The 25,972-nt window shown below is 42.5% G+C and overlaps 3 protein-coding genes across 4 annotated transcripts in view; 2 read left to right on the top strand and 1 right to left on the bottom strand.

Annotated features, from left to right (window-relative positions):
• WDR26 (WD repeat domain 26) overlaps positions 1-8,174 on the bottom strand; it is a 37,941-nt gene extending 29,767 nt beyond the window's left edge. The window contains exons 1-3 of one of the 2 annotated variants that reach the window (XM_019716064.2): positions 7,225-8,174; positions 5,272-5,371; positions 5,067-5,171 (exon numbers count right to left, since the gene is read on the bottom strand). In XM_019716064.2, coding sequence (XP_019571623.2) covers positions 5,067-5,171; positions 5,272-5,371; positions 7,225-7,634 — 615 coding nt within the window. In that variant the 5' untranslated portion in view covers positions 7,635-8,174. The remainder of the gene's footprint in view (positions 1-5,066; positions 5,172-5,271; positions 5,372-7,224) is intronic. The other variant, XM_074316948.1, reaches the window with a different exon arrangement.
• Positions 7,633-21,454, top strand: LOC141567810 (uncharacterized). Its single transcript, XM_074316327.1, has 4 exons — positions 7,633-7,938; positions 8,012-8,534; positions 10,330-10,408; positions 18,028-21,454. Exons 1-4 carry the CDS (start codon positions 7,633-7,635, stop codon positions 18,119-18,121), a joined length of 1,002 nt encoding a protein of 333 aa, XP_074172428.1. The 3' UTR covers positions 18,122-21,454.
• A 318-nt stretch (positions 21,455-21,772) lies between these two features.
• The window catches only part of CNIH3 (cornichon family AMPA receptor auxiliary protein 3), a 166,757-nt gene continuing 162,557 nt past the window's right edge, over positions 21,773-25,972 (top strand). Inside the window, exon 1 of the mRNA XM_074316949.1 lies at positions 21,773-21,791. The gene's annotated coding sequence lies outside the window, so the exon portion shown is untranslated. The remainder of the gene's footprint in view (positions 21,792-25,972) is intronic.

Below are 25,972 nucleotides of genomic sequence, written 5' to 3'. Positions count from 1 at the left end.
ACAAGAGCCGTGGGTAGACATTGCAGAGTGTCAGATTTGGGCTTACTGAAAGTAAGAAGAGCTGTCCAGCAAATGCACTAGAGGTTGGGGTGCAAAGTACTGAGTGTCCTATGACTAAAGTAGACAAGCCTAAGCTTGACGGAGTCACTCTCACTAGGAGGCAATAAAGAGATGGCTACAATAGAAAGCTGAATTACAAAGTCTTTAAAAAGACTCAGTATTTGTGTTTGTGGATTGGTAACAATCTGATCAAGGATGCATTTAATTATGAAGCACAGACAATTATTATCAGCTCTTGCCCCCCAAAAGGATAAATCATTTCCAGCTTATTGTGAAGTGAAGCACTTTCTTTTTTTTTTCTGAAATGTGCTTGGTTTTAATATTTTTTAATGTTCCTTTACTTTATTATTTTACTTTTAACTTGAAAATGATCATAACCTTAGCAGCTTTTTGCTAGAGAAAAGAGATGTTTATGACTATCAAGCTTAGAATTTCTTTTAAACCTTAAACCTAATTAAGGACCACTACTTGGAGGTATTCTGCTACTTGTGGTGTTTGAGCAAGCGAACTGATGTAGGTAGAAAAGTTAGTAGATAGGAAATGTTAGTTATATTTAGAGACTCCAAGAAATATAGTGGTAAATATCTCAAAACCACTTACTTTAAAAATATTGCTTACTTTAAAAACAGTGAAAATATACTGGTCTCAAAAAATGGTGTGGAGAAATTATTATTTATTTATGGAATTAATAAATCTTGCTCTAAAAGATTTTCTATTAGGGAGTATTTAGAAGAAAGGCATAATCTACAAGCTTATAAAAATGGTTTCCTGAGAAAAACAAAAACAAACCCTCTCATGTAAATTAGGCATACATTTAAATACATCTTTTATAAGATTCACTGCTTATGTTTGGTAATAACCTAATCTTAAACCTATAGCTAAAGAACAATAGAAAAAATTTCAAACTATGAGCTAAGCTCCTATAACTCCAGAAAAATTACACTTACCAAATTTTACACATAAAGTTAGACTGACTAAATAAATATATCAGAAATAGATTAGCTACCAAGACGCCCTAAGAAGTATGTTGCTGTACATCGAACCTTAAGCTTACTTTTATATCAAATAAAAAATACTTTGAAGTCCACCAGGTGAAAAAAACTAAAGACAAAAGACTAAACCAAAACAATCTAAAAATCAAAAGGATTTTATATGTGAAGTTAATTCTGGATATTCTCACCATTTTATCTTCTGAAAAAAAAACTTCAATTCTTTATGAAGAACTCATATTTTCCATTTATTAATATACTGTTAAAAGTTTCATTTCACATAACGTTTTTGATTCAAACTTGAGAATCATACTTAGTTGCAGATTTTTTTCATTTAAATGCCACATGGAGCTGGCCAGAATGCATATTTCATTTCTTCACTAAATTTCCTTAGCAATTGGGAATTTGGGAGAAGTTTTTTTTTTTTAAATTCAGGGCAAATCTTTATTTATTTATTTATTTGGTATCAATCATTATGTCCTATGCACACCCCCTTCCCCATTCCAATGTGTGTAGGGACAGTGTCCCAAGGGCTATTCCTCCCTTATTTTCCCACCAAGATCCTGCTAGAACATGTTATTCTCTTTCTATGGGCAGAGGCAGGGCAGGAGAGAAGAGGAAGGCAAAGTAAAACTTTGAGAGAAGCCAATATAAACACGTTTTTCTGTATTCAGGGAATGCTATAAAAGCAGTGCAAGAACATTTCTCTATGAGTCATTTTATCCAGATTAAGACAAAGACTATCCTCAAACAGATATCAAATCTTGATGGGGTATATGGCAGCCACCAGGCTGCTGGCCAAGTACAGCTAAGAGATTTGGTTGAGAAAGAAAATTTCATTCTCCTTAAAAACAGTTCAAGTATTTGATTCTCGTAAGGATAGAGAGTAAAACTGTATTTTACTTCCCAAAATTTAAGGCACAAAAATGCCAATACAGTTTCAAGAAAATAAACATTTTTCACAAATGATGTTAATTACTTACTAAAAAAGTTTTTAAAATCTGGCAAAATTGAAGTTTGCTGAGGTGAGGACTGGGCTTTCCTAACGGTTTTTAAAAAGACCATGAGCTTCTTAAATGAAGATTTTTTTTTTCTTTTGAAGAGAAACTCTCTATCTTTCCTCAACTCCTCATTTTTTAGATTATGTCTGGACTCATAATTTTGCAGCATCTTTGGGCATAGCAGTGTTTTTACTCTCTTTTACTATCTAACAGAAAGTTGAAATTGGGAAGTGACTAGGAAAGCTTGAAAAAGCTTACATTCACATGGTAAATCCAGCTGTTGCCTCCCATCCTACCCAATATTTGGACTGCTTCATTCTTTCCTCCCACATTACATTGAGCTCAGTGTTTAAGAAAAACTCAGAAGTTACGATACACAGGAAGTCTGGTTATCGAGGACAGCCTCCTAGCTAACTTAGTAGTGGTTCTGAATAAGGTTATAACCAAGTTGTATCAATTAAATGACTCAGAGGAGGGGAGAAATGAATTATATTTAAACCATGGTTGTCAAAACTCCTATTTGACTTTAAAATATACTAGTTATTTCTTATACATCAAGTTAATATTTGAACACTTCCACTAAGCATATTTCTATTAAAAAACCAAAAAGAATCAAACATTTTTTAGACATATGAAAGTTTTCTACATTATTGATCTCAAAATACGCACCCATATTCCCTAGACATGGCTAAGCATATTTGAACCCAAACTAAAGAATGTTGATTCATGAGCTCAGCTTCCAGAAAATCCAGAGCAAATTCTGCTATTTCTAGTAACTTGACTGGAAACCACTCTAAAAAAATGGTGGGGGGTGAGAGTGGGGAGCACACAGAGTAAGTGGATTGAGTCAATAAAAACATTCAGATTTAAAAAGTAAAATCCAATTTTAGTCTAGACTAAGTCATCAAACGTGTTTGGCATACAATTAAAATAATTATGTTTAAAAAACCCCAAATAGTTGTCTTCTAAGGTATTATTACAAATTTATGCTTACATTAGATTATCTTCTGGAGATGGAGTGGGGGAGAGGAGTAAATCTAAACACAAAAAGGTGAAAAAATGCTGAACTGAATCTTTAAAAGCAATTGATTCATCAATGCTTAAAGTGAGATAAAATTGGAACCCCTTTCTTTGTATAAATACCTAAACAGTTTGATGGCGTGAGGCTCAGCCAGAGATTTAATCTTCATCTTTTATTAGATCCTAGAATGTTCTATAGACTGAACAGGCTGCAAAAAGAAAGGATTGCTCCTTATTATCTACAACTACCTTTCTTCAGTTTACATGTTGCTTCTAATGAAGGTTTCTAATGAGATATAATCTAAATCCAACACAGAAGTCTCAAATTACTATAAACAAATTAAGAAAAAAAGAGGAAGTGAGCCTATTCATATTTTTACTACTTAAGTACAGATATAATTTGGGTGAAGTTTAAAAAAGGAAAACAATCCTCCAAGAGATCACACCCTTATTTTAAAATAGCCCATCAAGTTCTTTATTATTACCATACAAGCAGTGCTAACTTGTCCGATGGGAAAAAAACCCCAATTCTTATTTGGGCCATTAACTGTCTTTATTTTAGGGTCACCTTCCATTCTGTCAGAGCTAACAATTTATGAAAAGCTGCCCAATTAAAATATACTGAGGTGTTTGGTTTTTTTTAAAACTCTAAATACACTGACTGGGAAAAATTTAGTCACTGGAAAATTTGTGATCCATTTGAACAGATGTTTATTTTAACATCTGTATTTTCATTTTTAAAATTTACTATGGAATTGATTATTCCATGAGTTAATTTATTATCAATCGTCTGATTCAATAGTAACTTAAAAATTTTAGTATTTTAAATATTTGCTAAATGAAAAAAGATAATACACTAGATCATCAATCTAAGGGAACCCATACTTGTTCATACTTGTTTGCATCTTTAATTCACCTGAAGTTCATTCTCTAGGATTATATTATTGTATAAAATTACATTAAGAATTTGAAAACTCTTTTGTAATTAAGATTAAAAAAACAAAACCAAACCCAAAAAGCAAAACCAGGAGGTTCTATTAGGTTTACAGACAAAGAAAGAAAGATTAATGTTTGACCCAATGAAAAAAATCAGAAACTAACACTCATTTACAAATATTTAACAAACAGCTGGTTTCCCTACTTCACTTCCTATTCACCCTCTTTCCCTCCCCCACCAGACAGGAAACTGCTTTTGACAACAAATGAATCAGCTAGAAGTTAAAAAGCCAGCAGCCTGCAGCCATCAGCTGATTCTTCAAGGTTTCCAATCACAAGCACTTAGGAAAAAACTTCTCCCCTCCTCTCCCTCATCAACATCTACTGAAGAATTAAAGCCTACCAGTATAAAAGATTCATCACGATTTATGAAAGAAGCTACCAGGTAAACTACTAAATAGATCTTGCTGGGGAAATAAGGCCAGTAAGCAGAGCCCAATGGTGAAATTTACATACAGACCCTCTACCCGAGTGATACATATTACACAAATTTTGACACTGTCAATTCACACAACTAGAATCCAAGAATGGAAAATGGTGAGCACACCAATGGAATTGGTTTGGATTAACAATAATTAAAATTCCCAAAGATTAAAAAAATAATAAAGTATCAGCTACTTAAGGCAATACTGATATCCACACACCCAAACACATTGTTTACCAGCACATTGAGTATTTTAAATAATATAAAGGTACAATTTATCCTTTACTCCATAAATATACAACTCCTATTAACAGCACTGAAAGAATGATCTTTCAATATAGTTTTATAGAAACTTAATTTATAAACTAGATTCAAATGACACACTTCCTAAACATGGTTTTTAAAAATGCAAAACTCAAACTTTAAATCATAAACACTCATCCTAATTTACAAATCTAATTACATGAAATTTAATTATTCTTAGGTGTTATCTTTTATAAGAGGCAGAAGCCTAGAGTTATCAATAACCTACTAAAATAAGCATAAATGTGAAACTAAGAACAAAAGTGTATTTACCACAATTATTCCCAACAACGTTTGAGAGATTTCAAGTGCGCCTCTTACCACAATAGCATGAGGAGAATGCACTAAAGGCTTTAGTTCATTCAGGTCATTTTCTGCCTGCAAAAATTGGTATAAGAAAAAAACAGAAATGTCATAAAATGCACATCAAACATATAATTTTAGCAGCAGTCACACAGCTCTATATGCCCTACTTTACCTTATCCCAGTCTCCTTCCATGACATGATTTCGGAATTTGGTAGCAGAAGGATGTTCTAAACGACATCCTGACTCTTGCATGAGGAGATCAACAGTCTGGCTGCAGGAGAGATACAGTGTAAAAAAGACCTGACCAACTTTAGAGTTTACTCTTCCAAATAAACTAATGCCTATGAAAACAGTTGCCAAAGTTTTTAAGCTAACCTCATGATGAAGAAAGAAATAAATAGCTCTAATGTGCTTGGCTAAACAAACTTGGTTTTTAAACTGCCACCTTCATTTATATCAAGTTAAAAGCCTTTTTGACACTAGAATCAAAATAAGGTCTTCCCACTTTTGCCATTTGATGCCTCAGAAGTTTAATGAAGTATAAAATTTCTAAAAACGCGTTGTAACCAACGGGTTAAATAAATGAAAAACCAGGATCTACATACTAACCATGTTACTACATTTCAAAAGACAAAAACTGTTAGCTCCATACAAGGTGATAGAACGTGACCTGTTAGGGAAGAGCCTTATATCCAGGTATTATGTTTGCATAGAAATACTACTAGGTCAGTCTTTAAAATTAAAATAAATCCAGCATCAAAAATCATTCTCTTTCTCTCTCTACTAAAAATAGCAAATTTACTATGGTGTAGGTTCCAAACAGTCACGAGTTATTTCGTCCTGCTGCTGTCAGCTTGCTTCTTGTCTCAGTAATATGTTCTGTTAGCATTTACAAAACCTGTTTTCATACGAATCCTTGGCAAAAAAAAAAAGGTGAAATAAATCTTCCTATGATACATATTTCTCTTTGAGAGCTTAGAACCACATCAAATGTAGTTTCTTCCATCAGATATTTTGATATCTAAGAATTTTCCTTTATCAGTCTTACATATTTGTTTATATTTCACTGCTTTCTTATTCAGCCCCATTTATTTTGGTTAAACAGTGCAATCATCTGCCCGAGAATCAAAACACTTATGTCACTTTTAAAAAGTGCTCTCCCCACCCCCTCCCCAGAAGAAATCTGTAAATCCAAAACTACATATTAGCTAGCCTAGGAGCTTATTTTTATCTATGTTGTGAAGCTAGGACACTGTTCCATGTTTTTCCCTAGTCTGATTCTGCTTCTCCATCAGGCTCCAAGACACTGCCACCAATCCTACCTTCCACCTCCTCAGTTTTTCTTTGTGTGTACACAAAACGGTGGTTTTAGGCCAAGGTCGTTGTCTACCTTCACCCTATTTTAGGTACACAAGGCCAACTACATTGTATTGGAAAATAAATGATTCACCAGATCAGATGTCCCTTTTTCAGAGGCAATCATCTTCTTGGTATTAAATTGGGATTGCAGCCCAGTTAGTGGTAGGCCTCGTGTACACACGTAAGGGCCTTTAAATGACAGCAACGTGGGATCTTCATTATTCCCATCAGATTTATTCAACAACCTCCTTCCAGATGATCCCAGCCCCTCAGTTCCCATAAACACTTGTAGGTGATTGTCTTTTCTGATTGGTAGTTTGCCTGGGTTGTCTGTCATGGCTGGGGGTGGGGAGGTGTCCCACAAAGATGCCTCTGAGATATACTTGAAAAACAAATCCTCCAAGGTTCATTATTTCCACCAGCTCTAATCCACCCCTCCCCCAACACATACAGAGACACACTCCCGCATCTGTCTTTATTGACAGACAATTAAGCTCTGAAGGTGTGTGGGGAGGGGGAGACCTTTTGGTTTCTACCACCCCGTCTCCTCTCATAATTCGTCAGACTGATTGATTTTCCCTTATTTCCCCTTGGGTCAGCTCGTCCTCCTGGGTCGGCCAGTTTGAGCTGCGTCCTCCTCTGTCCTGGGCCCTGCGTGCCCAGCAGTGATTCTTTGATCGAGCTCTTGGCAGCCCCCCCCGCCCCCCCCCCCGTAGCCTCCGTCCTTCGGTCTGTCCACACCAGCTGCCTGTAAAGGATACTTACTTGAGCCCTAAGCCATTCAAGTGCTGTCCTATTAGCCTAATGACGTCCTCATCCGACTGGGAGAGCCGCTTCTTCTTCTTGAGGCTGCTGCCCAGTTCTGGGGTGGCCAAGGAAGAGGTGGCGGCGGTGGTGGCCGAGGCAGCTGCGGCGGTGGCAGAGGCGGCGGCCCCGCCGGGGACCCCGTTATTGACATTCAGGCTGTTGCTATTGTTGCTGGCGGCGGAGGGGGCGGAAGGCAGGAGCCCATTGGCGTGGGCCAGGTCCCCCGCGGACGACGACGACGATGGGGACGACTCCCCGTTCTGGGCCGACAGGCAGGCGAGTTCCTGGGTCTGTCCCTGGCCCCCGCCGCCCCCTCCTCCTCCGCCGCCGCCGCCGCCTCCTCCTCCTCCTGCCCCGTTGGCCTGCATGATGCTGCCGCTGACCAGGCTGTGGCCGCTACTTCGGTGGGGGGCGGCGGCGGAAGGGGCAGCAGCCGGGGGGAGTCCCACCACTACCACCACGGAGGAGGAGGAGGAGGACGACGACGACGAGGACGAGGACGACGAGGACGGAGGGGAGAGGCCTGCTCTGCCTGCCGAAGCCCCGGGCTCTCCTGCTCCCTCCGCCGCCGAGGCTCGGGGTTTCTTCCGCGGGGGCGGGGAGGCTCCGCCGGTGTCCGAGTCGGAGGAGGAGGAAGCGGAGGCCAGAGTTTCCTCGCCGAGAGAGGCCGTGGTGGGAAGCCGGGGGGGCGAGGCGGGGGAGGGGAGGCGGGGGTCGGGGTGAGGGGGGCCGGGGTGGGGGTCAGGGTAGGGGGGTAGAGGAGGGGGCGGAGGAGGGAGAGGAGGAGGGGGAGAAGGAGGATCCGGGCCCTTTCCCCCCCCCCTCCCGGAGGCAGCTCGGGGTGCGCGGCCCGGGGGTCGCGGTGGGGCGGCTGCGGGGCGCGGGGCCCGCCGCTGGGCTGAGCCCCGGCTGTGGCGACGGCGGCGGCGGGCGGCAGCGGAGGCAGCTGCCGCCTCTGTCCTCGGGTCCGCTCCGCTCCGCTCCCTGGTGTGTTGATTCTTCCCCCAGCTGCTGCCTAATGGAGTCCAGGCGCTCGCGTCACAGGAAATGCCTATACTGCCCTCCTCACTCACTTCCGGTGGCAGGTATGGAACCTATAGGGGGCCTGTCACCCGGCACGTGCGCGGGGGGCAGGCCGGGCAATGAGGGGAGAGAGGCCCGCGGGCTGGCGGGGGCCGACCCAGACCCCGACCCGACCCGACCCGACGCGACCCGGAGCCCGGGCCCGGCCTCTCCCCGGCGCCCTGGCGGGGCTGCCTCAGTCAGGAGTAAGTTTGTCACCGCCCTCAGAGTCCGGGCGTGCACAGGATGGCCGCGTTCGCGTGCGCGAGTGTGTGCGTGTGTACACTTGTGTGACCTAGAAATGTCAGACGTGCGGAGGTGCTGCACGTTCTCCATCCCAGGCTAGAGATGGGGGTCGAGCAGGTGGCGAGGTTTTGCCACCCGAAGTTCGAGGCACTGAGTGGGGTAGGCCCTGTCGGCTCACTTCGTGGCAAGCAGGACTCAACCTCCTCGGTTTCGTGTGGAAAAACTCGAATTTCCACAGCCAGGTGCCACACACGGTGTTGGGCCCGGGGCCATCCCAGCAGGTTTGAGATGACGAGCACATGAGAGTCTGTGCTCCACCCCGGGGAGGTGAAATAACCTATAAGAGCAACATCTGAGGGGACAAGAAGTCACAGTAAGACAGTGGGTGTGCAGTGGAGGGGAGGGACTTCGCTGAGAGGCTTCCACTCTTTTCTAGCACTGGCCCAGCACCTCCTTCTGCCTTCCAGCTGCCTCTTGAGTCACTGCCCAGTTTAGGCAGCAGTGACGAAGCTCAAGCAGTTGCCTCCAAAACATGCATCCTAAGGAGGACGCAGACTCCACTTGAGATCCGGGCTGGAATTTTTTAAGGTGAAACGTGAGGCTTCTGAGTCACCTTGACTTACCTGGATGTAGAACTGGGCTGAATCTTGACCCCTGGTGAATGGTCAACATTACCCCGAACAATTATTTCCATGGATGTGGTTGGTAGTATATGCACCTGATATGTACAAACGTTTTCTCAGAAATTTAAAAAATCTTTCTCTGAAGTAGTTTCCCTGTGGAAAAAAACATAGACTGAACTAATGCTTCTTACAGCCCTGAAATGTACAGTATTCATTAATAACTCAGAGTAACTTTGAGGCCCTGGGAGACATTTATTTTTATTTATTTATTTATTTATTTATTTATTTATTTATTTATTTATTTATTTATGTGGGTTTTTCCAGGACTCACCAGCTCCAAGTCAAGTAGTTGTTCCAACCTAGTTGTGGAGGGCACAGCTCACAGTGGCCCATGTGGGGATCGAACCGCCCTCTAACCAACTGAGCGAACCGGTCACCCCGAGACAGTCCTATTTACATTTAAAAATAATAATGAAAAATGATGCTTGTGAGACATTAGTATCAATCTGAGCTCTGTGGGCCCTCAAACTGGAAGGAGGGAGAGGAAGACCAAGGTAGGATCTTACAGAGAGTTCGCTTTGTAGTTCTCATCTCTTAATAGGCTTCTAGATGGCAGTGTAATTGGAAGGTGACTCACATTCGATGTTTTTATTCACCTGAGACAGACCTGAGTTCCAGCTAAGGTCCATAGGGCATCTGTCACTGTATCCCACAGAGCCTGGATTACTAGACAGTCAACACCTTCAGATATCCCTGTTTGTATGTGAACTTTACACCACCTTATTGTTAAAATTATGGTTATTTATACAAAATTTAATTTTGGCAGCATTGCTTATAATAATCTATTTGGCCTATAGCAGCATGGGACAAGCTTCTGAATAAAATCTGTAGCTTACCTCAAGGAAACAGTCATTTAGTGGTGGCTACAGATAAGGCTCATGCTTCATTAACAAAACTAAAAGGATGAAAGGAGAAAGAAACTGGGCCCTATTGCTGTCTGAACTGAATATGGATAGCCCAGCTTTCCTAGTTTTGATGTGGCCAAGACTGCTCTTACTAGAATTCTGAATTTACGAAGTCCAAGTTCACTCTGATCACACCCTCCCACCTTCTCTTACCTTTCTGATTCCAGTCAGTCTCTCAAGACTCAGCTCATTTCGGACGGACCGCCTCAGGGGAGCCTTTCACGACTCCAGCCTCCTAACCTCGCTGTGAGTATCATTTCTGTAGGCCTCCAATTTTGAAGGCTGCTTGTAATGTCCTTTAACTGGCTAAGACCCCTTCTTCAAGTCATCAGAGAGGAACCTGAATGACAGGTGGTACATCATGTGTACTATCCAAAGCAGTGTCTTAATTGTAAAAATTAGGAGCTACTAGATTTTAAAAAGTTGAGAGAGTACGTGTGTTTATAATAAAACATATAACCAAATTTTCACAGAATTCTCTGTAAAACTAAGAGAGACTGCTATTCTGTCAAGATTTAAGTGTGGTATCTCAACCTGATACTTAACAACATCAATATTATTCAATGTTTCAAATTTCTATTAGAAAGAGGTAGTTTTTGGGATCCCAGGTATTCCTGGAGAGGGATATATTTATATTTACGTCTCTAGCTTCATTCTTAGCTTTTCTTTGGGGTTCTAAAATTGGCAAGCTGGACCTGTTGGGTTTGAGAATTCAGGAAAGAACACAGTTCTTGAAGTGAGGATACTTAGTTAGCTGTTGACCTTGGGCAAGTCATTTAACTTGGATGCCCCACAGTCATTTCATCTTTTAAGTGGGGATAATGACACCAGCCTACCTGCCTCATAGATTAGAATTGATTTGTGGGTCAAATGAGATAATAAATACTTGGAAAAATACTAAGTTGAAAGGTTTCAAAATATAATTTAAATTCTTCACCATTTCACAAAGGATTTGAGGCAACTAAGTGCAAAGATATAATAAGATGGTTTTATTATTATTAATATTTCTGAGCTGTGGATTGTTGTCTTCTTTTTTTACCCCAACTCTGCCACTGAACTGTGTGTTCCTGTGCATCTCTGGGCAGACAACTCTGAATGTCACGCTTTGTATTGGTCTCCCGTGAACGGGGAGTTTCCAACACCTGTGTAATAGAATGAAGGGCATAGTCATTGGGCAGTTTTACCTGCTGTTCCATGCATGTCTCTCCGGTGCTTGCTTATTTCCCCCTTCTACAAACATTCCATTCATGCCATGAGCATTCAGTACAGTCCTGAAAGTGGGTAGGAGAGGCCACAGGTGGATCGAAGTGCAAACGGGACTCCTGCCTTGCCACAGGAACCTTCGCAGTCAGAAGTGAACAGGTAGAGGTATTCAGCTCCTCTCAGCTGGAAATGGTCCTTTTCTCAGTAGCCATCTCAAGCTGTTCCTGAGACCCGTGTGGGGTCAGTCACAGTGTCTCAGGAAATTTTCTGAAGGAACTGAACTAAACCAAGGACATTAGATTGTTCTTTTCCCACCACACAGCTGAGATAGACTGCTTGGGATAGCCTGTACTTGTTGCACTGAATTTGGTGGTAGGTCACACTAAAAAAAACAACAAAAAAAAACACAAAAAACAAAACGCATGTAACCCTAAGCTATGTGTACAAAGATATTCACTAAAGCACTGTGTAAGAGCAAACAATGTGGTAATCACCATGTATTGATTTGGTAATAGGATCAAGATATGTTATTAAATAAAAAATGCGTGTCACAAAACAGTGTGCATAATATTCATTTTGGTAAACAAATTAGTATATGTTCATACTTTTTTTCCTGGTAAGATAAAAAGCACACACAGTGGTTTACCTTTGGGTGGAAGGACTGGGGAGGTGAGGACGGAGGTTCTTATTTTTTCCATTTGATCCTTTCCTTCAGTGTTTGCATTTTCTAACAAACTACATAAAGGACTTTTTAAAGTGTCGATGGGTTATTTGAATTTCGCTTTTTTTTTTTTTTTTTTTAAGATTTTATTGGGGAAGGGGAACAGGACTTTATTGGGGAACAGTGTGTACTTCCAGGTCTTTTTTCCAAGTCAAGTTATTGTCATTTCAATCTCAGTTGTGGACGGTGCCGTTCAGCTTCAAGTTGTTGTCCTTTCAGTCTTAGTTGTGGAGGGCGCAGCTCAGCTCCAGGTCCAGTTGCCTTTGCTAGTTGCAGGGGGCACAGCCCACCATCCCTTGCGGGAGTCGAACCAGCAACCTTGTGGTTGAGAGGACGCGCTCCAACCAACTGAGCCATCTTGGAGCTCAGCGGCAGCTCAGCTCAAGGTGCCCTGTTCAATCTTAGTTGCAGGGGGCAGAGCCCACCATTCCTTGTGGGACTCGAGGAATTGAACTGGCAACCTTGTGGTTGAGAGCCCACTGGCCCATGTGGGAATCGAACCGGCAGCCTTCAGAGTTAGGAGCACAGAGCTCTAACCGCCTGAGCCACCGGGCCGGCCCCGAATTTCGCTTTTTTGTATGAATAAATGTTATGTTTTTAAAGCACACTTGTCTTTAAAAATACACGCAGAAACTATAACTATATTCATGAAAACTTAATCATAATAGAAAACATGCCAGATAAAGCAGTGATGTGCATATTTAATTGACATTAAATATATTTGTTTTTTAAAACTCTGCTGCTTTCCATTACATGCACCTCCTGTGTTCTCAGACAGTGAACTCTGCACATACACACCCCCGTCTCTCATTTGGTTAAATTCATCTGGGGAATAAAGGGCAAAAGACACTCCTATTTATTAACTTTGAAAAGTAGATAAATAATTAATAGCCCCTGGAGTCCCTGCATAGCAGACAACGGGCCCTTTGGGCAGTCTTCCTTTTTCTCAGTTTCATATATGCTGTTCATCCTGCTTTGCAATAATCATAAAATAATAATGGTAAAATACAACTATGATCGTTAACAACAAACCAGTTTTAATTATTATGAGAAAATACGTTTCCTCAGTATATATACACAGCCCGTGGAAGTAATGGTCTAATGGCTAGACTTTTAAAACTTTGAAAGAATATAGTAGGTAATTATTCATAAAGCTTAAAAAACTGTTGAAAGGATTTCTGGACTTTTTTAGTTCATTATTTTAATTTTAAAATTGGGCTCTTTACTAAATAATAGTAAATGCACAGGCAAATGTAAAACATAATAGCCTAATTGGAAAAAAAAACACAAAACTTGGTTGAATGAGCGAGCCTATGCGTGCCAGTCATTAAACATAAAAGAGCAGAACAGTGGCTGTTAGCTTCTTTTTGTGGCTTGCGGAGCCATGCTCGGCTAAATCAGGCCTGAAGGAGTTGGAGACCTGCAGGTTTCTTGAATAATGGGGTTTGTGTCTTCACACATAGGAGCAGCCTTTCTATATACATTTCTGAAATAATAAGGATGTCTGCTTTCCTGCTATCCCACTGACCCCTTATCTCACAATATCTTTGTCTCTGTCCCCAAATTATTGACAAATATGACGGAAATACTGGCTAGAAATAGATGGTAAGGTTTAGCCAACAGAGTTTCAACAACGTTGCTCTTTTCATTTTGTTTCCAAGTTTCCACTGTTTCCATTCTTACTCTTTCTTTCCAGTGATGGCACATGTCCATGGCAGGGGTTCTGTAATAATAAAATAGTATTACAAACTGTCACTTACCAGGTATTGTTTTAAGTACTTTCCATGTAGTGTACTACTTTAATCTTCTCATCAACCTAATGAGGTATGTACTATTGTGACCCCCATTTTGCAGGTGAAAAACGAAAGCACAGAAAACTTGAAGTCACATAGCTGGTGTGTGGTGGGAGAGCTGTGTGATGTGCATACTTAATTGACATTATATGTAAGCTACACCGCACTACTTTTGGGAGATGCCTGGTATTAGTCTGAAAAGTACCTATTGTTTAAATTCCTAGGGGTCAAAAGATGAAATAGAGCAAGTCCCATAAATTTATTTTTGAACTTTGCCTTTTTTGTGTTTATGAAACCTTGGTCCCTCACCTTTGAAGCCCTCACCATTTCATCAGCCTAATTACTGTTAGATAAGTGAGCCCATGAGGGACAGTAAAAGGTTTTTCTTCCTCTAGAAGCTTCCACAGGGAGTGCCTAAAAGCTCTTTATCAAAGATACAGTTCATTTCTCCTCGCTGAAATGCAGCATTTTACCTAAAAGGGATAGCACACTAAGCTAGATGTAACCTGGAGATTACAGGTCACATCTTGAAATGGTGAATGAGGGCCAGAGGAATGAATGAATTTTGTTTCGCTGTGAACTAGGAAAGCTCAGACTTGGAAGGCTTCCTGGGAGACATATTAAGGCAGGAGGCCTGAGCCAGATTATTTTTGCAACCTCTTGTATCTGTCTAATGAGGGTTTCTGAATTGTGTAAGTCTACATTAATCTAGGATTCTGGACTAAGAAAGAGGCAGACTTGATTTATGGAGGAATTCATACTTGATTACTCCAGTAGCAGTTCCAGCCAGGTCAGCTGGCAAAAGAAGCCAAAGATAGCTAACTGAGATGCTGCTAGATAGCATAAGCTTAATGTCTAGGGACAAGACCGGAAGGTTCAGTGCAGGGAGGCCACAGGAGCTTCTGGTGAATCTACTCTTTCAGGGAGGGCAAACGAGTTGCTTGAGACCTCACGTTGGCATACACCCCAAAGAATACGGGGAAATGATTGCTCCGCCATATCCAGGTCCCTAGGCCAGTTTTTTTTTTTTTTTTTTTTTTTTAACTACCCTGAGAGGAGGCACACTTCGTCTCCTGTGCTGGTTAGTGTGCAGATGTGGGGTAGGTTCTCTTCTGTTTCAGATACTCGGCTTGATAATGGATGGAGGAATGGCCAAGATGACTTCTTGAGGTCCTTGTAGCCTGAGGGTTCAATGTTATGGTTTCCATCATCACTACATATTATCACTCGATTAGGTTGGGGAGGGGTAGAAGAGAGGAGTCATAAGTAGCCAAAATACATAAACCTGGGATTTGCTATAGCTTTAAAAAAGGTTTTATTGTGGAAGATTTTAAACATACACAAAGGTAGAACAGTACAGCGGTTCCCGTGTGCCCACCATCCAGCTACCAGAGCGATCAACTCATCTGTTCTTGTTTTATCTACCCTCCCACTTCTGCTTATTTTTAAGCAAATCCAAGGTATTATTTTATTTATAATACATGTTTTTATGCCTCAGTATGTAGCTCTAAGGGATAATAACTCGTTTTGAAAACATTGTTACAATATCATCATGGTACCTAAACTAATAATCCCTTAATTATCATCAAATACACAGTTTATGTTCCAATTCCTCCAACTGTCTCATAAATTCTTTTTAACAGTTGGCTTGTGTGAAGCAAATCCAAACAAGATCCACACATTGCCTTTGGTTGATGTATTTCTAAAGTCTCTCTCTTTCTTTTTTAGAACATACTTTCGTGAAGTATAGTATATAGAGAGGAGTGGAGAAATCCCTACGTGTACAACTCAGTGAATATTTCCCTGTGAAACTACCACCCATGTTATGAAATCGAACATTACCAGTAGTACCTTACTGTAGTTTTAATTTGCATTTCTCTGATGACTAATGATGTCGAGCCCTTTTAAAATGTATTTTTGGAGGCCATTTGGATATTTTTTTATGAAGTGCCTTTTCAAGTCTTTTGCTTTGAAAGTTGTTTCCTTTTTCTTATTGGTTTGTGGAATTCTTTATATGTTCTGGATACCAGGCCTGTATTGGATGTAAGTATGGCAAATTTCTTCTCCCACGGTGTGGTGTCTTGATGAGCAGAAGTTCTTAATGAAATCCAATTCATCAATTGTTCCCTTTATGGTTTGTGCTGTTCGTGTCCTACTTTAGAAGTCATTCCCTGTCCTCAAGGGCACGAAGATATTCTCCTTAGTTATCCTCTGGAAGTTTCAATGTTCTGTCTTTCCAATTTATGTCTACGCTCCTCCTAGCACTTAGTTTTGTGACTGGTATGAGATAGGGGCTAAGGGGCATTGGTTTTTCCATGTGGATTGCCAGGTGAGCAGCACCATTTTGAAAAGACAATCCTTTTTCCTCTGCCTTACAGTGGTATCATTTGCATAATTTAAAGGTCTGTACATGTGTGGATCTCTTTCTAAACTCTCTTGTTCTATTGGTCTGTTTGTGTATCTTATTTTTCAGTTGATAAAACTTTGTATGAATACCATACTTACTTAGTTGCTGTAATTTTTTGTTTTGCCATCTAGTAGTGTAAATCTTTCAACTCTGTTTTTCTTCTTCAAGATTGTCTTGGCTATTCCTGGCCTTTTGCATGTCATAGAAAAAGCAGAATCATCTTTTCAATTTCCACAACAACGTGCTGAGATTTTGACTGAGATTGAATAAAATCTGTAGCTCGATTTGGGGAGAAGAAATAGCTTTATAATATTGAATCTTTGTGTCGAGGAATATGGCATATTTGTCTCTTTATATAGGTCTTTAATTTTTCTTAGTAATGTTTCTTGATTTTCTAGGTAAATCTTGTGCATCTTTTATTAGATTTACTCCTAGGTATTGGGTGTTTTTGATGCTAATGTAAATGGTATCAAGTTTAAAATTTTATTTTCTTCTCCCTGTCCTAATGTTAAGGCAATTGACAGGTACTTCATCATCAAAGATAAATTAAAAGTTCATATCAGAACTTTTCTTTGGTCTTGAATTTAGCATGTTTTTACAGTTTATACTTGCTTTCCACTTACAAGTCATTGAACATTACAGCTGATCTTTCATTCTTTTGAAGGATCAGATTTAAACTCTCCCTTTGGACCACCAGAGGTTTTCCCAGTGCCAGCAGGGGCAGTGGTAGTAGGAATCACAGCTTACATTTATTGAGTGTTTGCTATGTGCTGCGTACTATTTTAAGTGCTTTATAAATATTAACTTACTTAATCATCACAACTACCCCATGAGGTGGGTTAGATCATATTCTTATTTTGCAAGAGTGGAAACTAAGGCACAGAGAGGCTGTATAACTTGCCCCACGTCACACAGCCTACAAATGGTACAGCCAGGATTCAAACCCAAGCTGGTAGGCACCAGAGCCCATGCTCTTAACATTATATAGCCCCTTAGGCGGCAACAGCAGATGGGGGCTAGAGTAGGAGAATATATAAACTGGGGAATCCCTGCAGGGCGGCTGGCCTATAACCAACTGTATACTTGCTTTTCTGCACCTGTGGGATACCCCCTGAGGATTGTGAGAAATACCTTGGGTTCAGGGTGGAGGCTGCATTAGAGGGGGCTGAGGGTGCAATTAGCAGTTAAGGTCAAGAGAAGTGAAACATAGGTAAGGTAATCATAATTTGATCTTTCTTTCAGTTTTACAGGCTGAAGAAACTTGAAAGTGATTTGTTTTTCAGTTTTTCTCACCTTAAAATTTCCTTGGAGTAAGTGGAATCATGACTTCTGGTCTGTTCTTTCTCTGAGGTGACAGGCACGTCTATATTTAGACCAATAGTCATGCCTCTGTGGTGATGGATCAGTGTGTGCCTCCAAAAATGGCTGTGCATTGAAATACGAACATGTGTATCTTTATGAACAGAGGAATCATCAACACTGTAGATCTGATGCACATCCGTCAGAGGGATGCCTATCCGAATTGACTTAGTAAGCAGATAAGTGAACATTTGTGCTGGGACCATAGATAACCCTTGGGCAAGTGTCCATGAGTTCATGTAAGCCAGCAGACTCAGATCCAGACACGTCGCCAGCAAAGTGAATTTAGGGCGTCACAGGCCTAAAGCATGAGAACCATTCATTTTTTTTTTTTAATTATTTACTTTTTTAAACTTTTATTTATTTAAGTGTTTTTTTCTAGGACCCATCAGCTCCAAGTCAAGCAGTCGTTTCAACCCAGCTGTGGAGGGTGCAGCTCACAGTGGCCCATGTGGGGATCGAACCAGCAACCTTGAGAATGATTAATTTTGATAACCAACCAGAACCTGGAATTTTCTTTAACCCTACATTTTGAGTGTCACTAAGCTCTATTGACTATCATTTTAATAGCTTTCTAATTGGTCTTTTCTTTATGCATCACCATTAATAGTTGGGATCCTTGACATTTTTTCACCTGTACTGGGCAACAGCCTCCTGAACGCTTTGTTCTTTTCTCTAAGTAGTTTCCTTCACTGCCATGAACATCGTCTTTATCAAGCCTAAAGCCATCATGTAACTTTCTTACTTGAAATCATCTCAATGGCTCCCATTGCTTAGAGGATTCAAATCTAACATCCGGAGCCTGGTCTACGAGGTTCCTCCGTAAGAACTGGCGTGTGCCTCTTTCAAGTCCCCATCTCCCTTATTCCTTCACCTGTGGCACCAACCCCAGGAACCTCCTCAGGCTCCTGGACCCAAGGGCTGCTCTCAGACTTGGTACCTTTGTTGTGATGTTTCTCAACAAGGTGTTTTCCTGGCTACCCCTCTTCTCACCTTTGCTTTTTGGGCCAACTCTTAACTGTCCTTAGAAAGTGTCCGCATACTTCTCTCGGCTAGAAGGCTTGGTACACTTCTGTAAGCATTTCTCCTACCATATTGTACCATAGAAATGTGTGTCTTCCTTGGTAGACTGTGGAGTCCTTGAAGCAGGGTCTTACTCCTTATTGTTTTCCCAGTGCACCCTAGGCCCTTCACAGACATTTGCTGATGGGTTCTTCCATTCATCCAACCATCCATCCATTATTTCGACTCATATTTATTGAGCGTTTGGTATATTCAAGGCACTGTTCTAGCTGCCAGAAATACACAGTGAACAAGACACAAAATCCTTATTTCCACAGTGAGGGACGACAGGCAATAAAGAAAGAAATAAACAGGAAATATATCAGGTTGAAGTGCTAGGCAGAGAATTAAAGTAGGGTCATGGGTAAATACTTTTACTGCATGGCCAGAGAGGGCCTCTCTGAGGGGCACCCTGGAGGCCGAGATCTGAATGAACGGCCCTTTAGATGATCAGGGTAAAGAGCATTCCAGGCAAAAGGAAGAGATGACAAAGACCTTATGGCAAGAATGAACTGATTTAGAATAAACACTAGTTACCTAAAGCCAGGGCACAGTGAAGAAAATGTCTCTTAAGAGATACAGAATGAAAGAGATAGATCACAGCTGGTTTTGGAGTCAAAGGTAATTCATTCTTTAAAACATACTGGATACTTACTGGCAGCTGCTAATGGCCAAATAAAAAGGCCCTGTTGTTCACAAGTGATGCACAAAAGCGCTTAGGAATGTAGGTGCTGAATACCCCTCCCCACTTCACTTGGAGCCAAGCTATCTGTCAGGATGGCCTGTGTGAAGAAGCTGCCAGCTTTTAATTCACTTGGCTTTCAGTTCTTCGGGCTTTCAGTTTGCCCAAGCCACACAGTTCATATAAGCACAAGAATGTGAACACTTCTGTTTGCTCCAAAGGGTGCCTATTTTTAACCTTTGCAGTGGGGAAAAAGCCCTTAATTTACCCATCCTTCATTATTTTCCAGCTTAGTAGTTTTTTCGTCCCTTCCTATGCTCCCTGGAAAAAAGGACCAAAAAAAGGTGCCATATCTGAAATCCTGTGTGCTTCCGTGCAGGGGGAGCCGTGTGCTCCTGTTCACACGTGGGCCATGGCCAGGTTTATGTAACGAGCTGGTCTGAGTACAGTTGGCTCACGCAGAAGGCCACGGTGTGGCAACCACAGATCTCACTGCAGGGAGGCTGGGCGTGAACTTGCAAAGCAGGAGTCGTGGCTCAGGGTGGCCTGTTGCTCAGCTTTGTTTTGGGACTCAGACTGTTCCCTTAAAACCCTGGGTTTGATTCAAAAGACCCAAGAGAGTTCTGTTTCATAGAGGGGGGCTCCCTGCCCCAGTGAGGATATATTGGAGATACACAATTTTTATTTTCCCCAGTGGGTGTGTAGCTATTACAGAGGAGATCTGGCCTGATAAAAGTGTTCACATTCTTGTAGTTTTATCAACCAAGTGGCTTGGCCACACCAAGGCCATTTCTAGACGGCATAATAGACCCGCAGGAGGCACAGTGATCTGTCTTTTGTGTTCTTTTCAATGTTTCTGGTTATTCTTATGGGAATTGACCATCAAGAAAACCTATTTGACTATGCTGTATCATAATTTAGGACTGAAAGGAATTTTGGACGTCCAAACTTTTCAGGCAAGGTAACTGAGGCCCAGGACGGTTAAGTGTCATGCCCGGGGACACAGTGGGTTAGTGTCAGAGCTAGGTCCGGCAGTCTTGGGTTCCCGACTCCCAGTGTAGATCTTATGTTCCCACTCATACTGCCTTCAGTTGCTGAAGGGAGGTAGCAAAGTGGCGACCTGAGGACTGCTGGGTTTGTTTTTTTTTTGGTTTTTTTTAAGAGTCCATATATACAAATTGGGAAATTATAAGAATCTGGATTTCTGGTTTCTCCAGAAAGATTTGAGTTCACACTTGTGCAAGACTAATTGCTGGCATTAACAGTGGCTTGTACCTTTATACTGGTTATACGTTTTCCAGTTCACCACAGTCTCCACTACTCCCTATTGCCTCCCAAACGTGAGGTTGACTGTCAGCCTGCCATTTATGGTCCAACTTGTGCTGTTGTATTTCTGATAGGATTACGAGGAAAGTGAGCTCTTTCTTATACCCATGTCTCTATTAAAAGTGGGCCATATTTCAAGAAGAATGGCTATTTTAAAAAGCAAAGTGCTTCAAGGGCCAAATGAATACAGCTCAAGATGATATTAGGAAGCAAATCTGTTTGGCACCTGCAAGGCATTGAAAATTGTGACTCTTTTGCAAAACTCTAATACCATAATCAGAAGAACTTTGGATATGTCTCTTTACCGTGAGCTTGCATTATGCCGTTGACAAATTTTGAAAGGAGATTTTCACAGCATAGAACTGAGAAGATAAATGGAACAAAGACAGGACAGGAAGCCCTTCTCTCCATTCGCGCCACAGCAGAGATATTATAAGTGAGACCCATTTGTTTAGACACTAAGTCAGATTGTCCAGAAGACTGTGCATTAAGAGCTCTTTGTGTTGACTTTAGGTTTCAATCTGGTAATCATGACAGCAGAGCGATTGGGGCGATCAGAACAGAGGGTTCCTCTGCCAGTTGCTGAACTAACCGTGAAATTCCTTCCAGGAAATGCATTGTATTATTCTGAGACACACATTGCAAATAAACAATACCCAAAATGTACCACACTCACAGTTCCTTGAATAAAAGGTGCCATGCTTATCTACCCAAGATTATGCATAGGACCATTTACAGACTCATTTGTACCTTTGAATCTTTTTGCTCGTCTCTGCTTCAACTTGTCCAATTAATATTTCGAATATTTCAGCTCCACTAATATTTCTTTGGCAAAGCCAGGAGGCTCTGTAAAGGTTAAAAATGATTCGGCTATGTTGTGTTGAACATAATTGAAGTGTCATGAACCATCTACAGAGCAGGAGAACCAGTTCTCGCGTTTCTATTGCTTTAGTCTGTTTACTTTCTTGGTGCCTGTCCACTGAAGCTTGGGCCGGGAGACCTGGTGAGGAATGTTTCCTCTGGAGTTTCAACAGGCACAGCTATTTGTCACTGCCTCAGAAGCTGCTTGGCTACAGGTAAGGAAGGCTGCTTTATGGGAGGGATAATTATGGTCAGTGACCTCTGAGCTTTTAGCGTGGCCTTACTCTGGGACCAAACTCATGTCTGATTCAGGAAGTCTTCTGTTTTTGTGTGTCCACATCGATGATTTGTTTTTCTTGCTTTATAGAAGGGAAACAGCCTTGGGTACTGGTGAGGAGACGTGATTCTGAATCAGGCTGAGTGCAGGGCTTGAAGGTGGAGTCTCTAGGAGTAGGATTCAGTAGAGGGCGGAATCATGGTCATTAGGATACCAGACACATGGCAAAACCAAACATAACCACCCACCTCCTCTCTGACTCACCTACCCAAAACATGATTAAACTAGAGGGGGCGGGTGGCAACCAGGTATGAGATACAGGAGAGGTGGGGTGCTGAGTCCCTCTCCTTCCCAGCCTGCAACCCCATTGGTCGCTCCTTTTCCAGAGGACCTAGAGGCCTAGGGATCTCGAGATACACCCTGACCAGAAGTCTCTCCTGGGCTTGGGAAACCCTTGTCATTTGAGTGGCCTAATAAAGTAGAACTTGTGATGGATAGCAAAACTTCTCAGGGGTTTGGGAGGTGCTCTGACTTATTCGGAACCTAGTGGGCTCAGGATTTTACAGGAGACACCAAACAGTGACTTCAGCGCCCAGAGGGAGGCCATCATTAACCTGGGCTTCAAACGTAGCTTGCAGCTATGGGAGGACTTTGTATTTAGATACAGAGACACCAGGATAAACCAGAGCAGATTAGGGTGGAGGGCGAGGGCCCTTACCCTTGGCTCAGTCTGACCTTCCTCAGGGAGAGCATTCCCTTCGAAACAATGGTTAGCATTATTAGAGATTCTCCATGTTCCGTACCTCTTATGTCATATGTAATAGGATAATGGAAAAAAAAAAATCTCAATTGCCATACCAGTGTTGGCCACATCAAAGCGACAGTTATTATACCCGTCATGGTAAATTAGTGTAGATCCCAATATAAACATTGTTTTATCCCTTTTTAGTTTTAAATGAAGCATTTGGCTTGTATATCATGTTTGAAACATCAAACATAATACACGGTCATATTTGAATATGAATACTACCTATGTTTTAATAACTGGCATTTTTCCTATGTGTATAGCTCCACAGGTATATCATTTTAAATTATGTATATAGCATTTAAGGTGTATAGTGACTTAAGTAATTACTGTTGCTTCGTGTGGCCTGTGTAGGATGTACCAGTTTAGCAGATGAGGTCATTCAAATCACACAAAAAGATCGCCTTAATCTGCCTGTCAGAATTCATGGAAATTGTGAGACTCGAGTAGTATTTAAATATCAGTAACTTTGTCCATGGAATGTTGAAATCTTTTCTTACCTCCTCCCCTCCCCTTGCACCACCTCCTACCCGCTTTTGCAGGCTTGGCATTGTTCTGCATAGTAAAGTTCCACCCCTGAAAAGCCCCAGTATGTAGTAGGTCTGAACCCTGTCTGAAACCTTCCCTGGACCCACAGCCAGAAATGGGATGTGGTCCCAGGAATAGCCTAGACAAGTGCCAACTGGGACTTGGGGCAAGGATTTTCCTTTCTTTTTGACTCTCTGTAGCTGTGCCCTCCCAGGGAAGAGGTTTGCTCCTTCTGGAGCCAAGGTCATTGTCCCTTCCTTGCACAAGTAAGTCTGTGTCGTAACTGCTTCCACATCCCCCTTCCTGCCGGGACACATGTTGGTGATCCAAGAAGACACAGGCTGAGGCTTAGCATGGGCGTCTCCTGGAGTCTCCGCGGTGTGTGGGCTTCAGGAGAGCTGGGTGTGTGGGGCCGGCAAGGCCGCCTGTGCTTAGCCCCTGGAGGAAGAGCAGTGTAACTACCCCTGGGGGACAGCCTGAAAGTTGTGATGTCAGATGCCCCACCCCCTGGTCTCATGGAGGGTGAATGTTTTCTAGGTCAGCAGCTCTAATCAACAGCCAGGTCAGGCCTGGTAAAGGAAGTACATGGGAGGAACTCAAAGTGGAAGTGAATGACAGACTAGGAAGTTAAGGGTTAATTAGGAAGGGCTCCTCATACGGAACTGGATTGTCCTTTCAAAACCGAGGATGGCCATCGCTGAACCCTCTTCTTGCATGTGTCTTCCTCTTGTGTTCATCCCTCCTTCTGGTCCGACTGAGGAGAGGAGAGATGGCCCTGGCTTCCAAAAGTAGCTCGCAGCAATGGGAGGAATGACTGTCCAGCCATTTTTACATTTTCCATGTGAAATTTACCAGCGCTTAGCAGAGCTTCTCTAAAGATCAAAGGGCACCCAACTGAATAGGAATCTATGATAGGAGAATTTAATGTTTTTTTCGCAGCTCCCTTTACCCCCTCCCCCCAACTCTAAGTGGACAAAATATTGGGCCAAAGGTCCACAAAATCCTGTTTAGGGAGGCATCTCGCCATCTCATTTCCACCCAGGCACTTTTCCCTTCTTGTAACTTTCCAGTGGTAATTTGGGGAATACTATTGATAACTCTGACACCTGGTGGTCACTTCCAAAACTGCACTCTGGGAGAATTGAACATCCATTGTCATTTTCAGTTGTTTTAGTTTTTCCACTTCCAATTTCAACGTAAATAAGATGTGCTTTGTATATCAGTTATTGTTGTTAAGTGAATTATTTATAAGTAAAATTCTTGCAAATGCATTCGAAAGAGTACACTTGGACAGAAAATTTCTCTAAAGATATACTAGAAACTGCATGGTGTGATACTTAGGGAGTGCAGCTAGGTGTGGGGTTGAAAGGGACATATTTTACTTTATACCTTTTCGTTCTGTCTGAGTCTATTTTAAACAAGAAGAACGTATTACTTTAATCACTGCAGCTGAAGTAACCCACCGAGGTAGGAGGCCCACAAGTCTAGGATATTCCTCTTCAGGGCATCTGCCCCTCCTGGTTTTGTGTCCAGAGAACTCTAGTGCTTCTGTGTGTTTGGAGGGAGTGCAGGCCGCTGGACTCACTTTGGTCTTGTTCGCTGACGGGGGCGCAGTCGCCAGCAGCTAAGTAGAAGCGGGTTCTGGGAGCAGTGTGACTGAAGCCTGGGAAAATTCCCAGCTTCCTTGGTGGTCCCGGTAGTGAGGGCAGCAGCAGCACGCCTGTTGGGGGGGCTGCCCACTTCCCCAACTCATGTTCAGTGGAGGGTCTCCAGTTGGAGAGCCAGCCACCGGTGCAAGGCCGCCAAGAGCCAAGTTTCACACGGCCTGGCGAGGCCACTGGGGGCCAGGCAAATGCTCCCCGGGTGTAACAGCAGAGAGCAGAGCTGGGGGTGGATGTGGCCTGCGGCAGGCGGGTAGGAGAGCCAGATCTGATGAAAGCAACCCCTTTCTGACTACCTTCTCTATGCTTCTTACTGTCTGATAGCAACATTTCTTTCCACTATTGAACAGACCTCCCACTGCTTTCCCACGACCCCCAGTGATAACATACCTACTTTATGGATTCGTGGAGTATAACCACTCTTCCAGTGTGTGCTCAGGAACAGCAAACACTCCTCTTGCTTGACTGTGCCCAGTCACCCACTCACCACTGGTGGCCTGGAAACCCTGGGCAGCTGGGCGGCCTCACAAGAAGATGGAAGGCATTTAAGGGCAGCGTCTCAGTGGAGTCTCCCGGTGCCGGATTTGGTCCACGGGGAGGGGAGGCCCTGCCTGCACTCGTAATGCAGCCCCTGAAGGGTGGGATCTGGATGTGGGAGTGGAGCTGTTTCACAGCAGCTCTTCAAGGAAAGCAAATCTTAGCGCCACACTCAATTATCGGTCCTTATTCCCAGAGGACGTTTCAGCCCCGGTGATCAGCTCTCTTAGGGTGCCCTCGAGGGTGCAAGACAGCACGAGTGCTAGCCCAGGACTGATGCCAGTGTTCACCATCTTTCTGACTCCAAATGGCCGGCACCTGACCTGCTGACCCACCTCTCCCTCTGGGCAGCGCCCGTTTTACCTGTCATAACAGTAAGGGTACCTCCCTTTGCCATGCCCGCTTCCTCTCTCCTACTGCTCAGATCAAAGATCCATGCAGACCTGTCATGTGACCTTGAGGATGAAGCCACATGCTTGAGACGGAAGAAGGCTGAGACCCTGATGATTTCCCAGAGCTGCCAGTGCAGTTCCTGACCACTTACTCCCGGTCCTTAGTAAATGGAGAAAGTCAACCCGTGTGTGGAAA

The sequence above is a fragment of the Rhinolophus sinicus genome, linkage group LG12 (genome assembly GCF_036562045.2).
Source record: "Rhinolophus sinicus isolate RSC01 linkage group LG12, ASM3656204v1, whole genome shotgun sequence".
In the NCBI taxonomy this organism is placed as follows: domain Eukaryota; kingdom Metazoa; phylum Chordata; class Mammalia; order Chiroptera; family Rhinolophidae; genus Rhinolophus; species Rhinolophus sinicus.
Note: the sequence above shows the minus strand (reverse complement) of the source record. Positions and strands in the feature narration are given on the sequence as shown.

Excerpts from the sequence above, each read along its gene's own strand:
- LOC141567810 (XM_074316327.1), top strand. The coding sequence starts at position 7,633 with ATGATGCTGCCGCTGACCAGGCTGTGGCCGCTACTTCGGTGGGGGGCG. Across the intron at positions 8,535-10,329 it reads CGGGGCTGCCTCAGTCAGGA|TCAGTCTCTCAAGACTCAGC; the intron begins GTAAGTTTGTCA and ends TTCTGATTCCAG. Across the intron at positions 10,409-18,027 it reads TCCAGCCTCCTAACCTCGCT|GACCCATCAGCTCCAAGTCA; the intron begins GTGAGTATCATT and ends GTTTTTTTCTAG.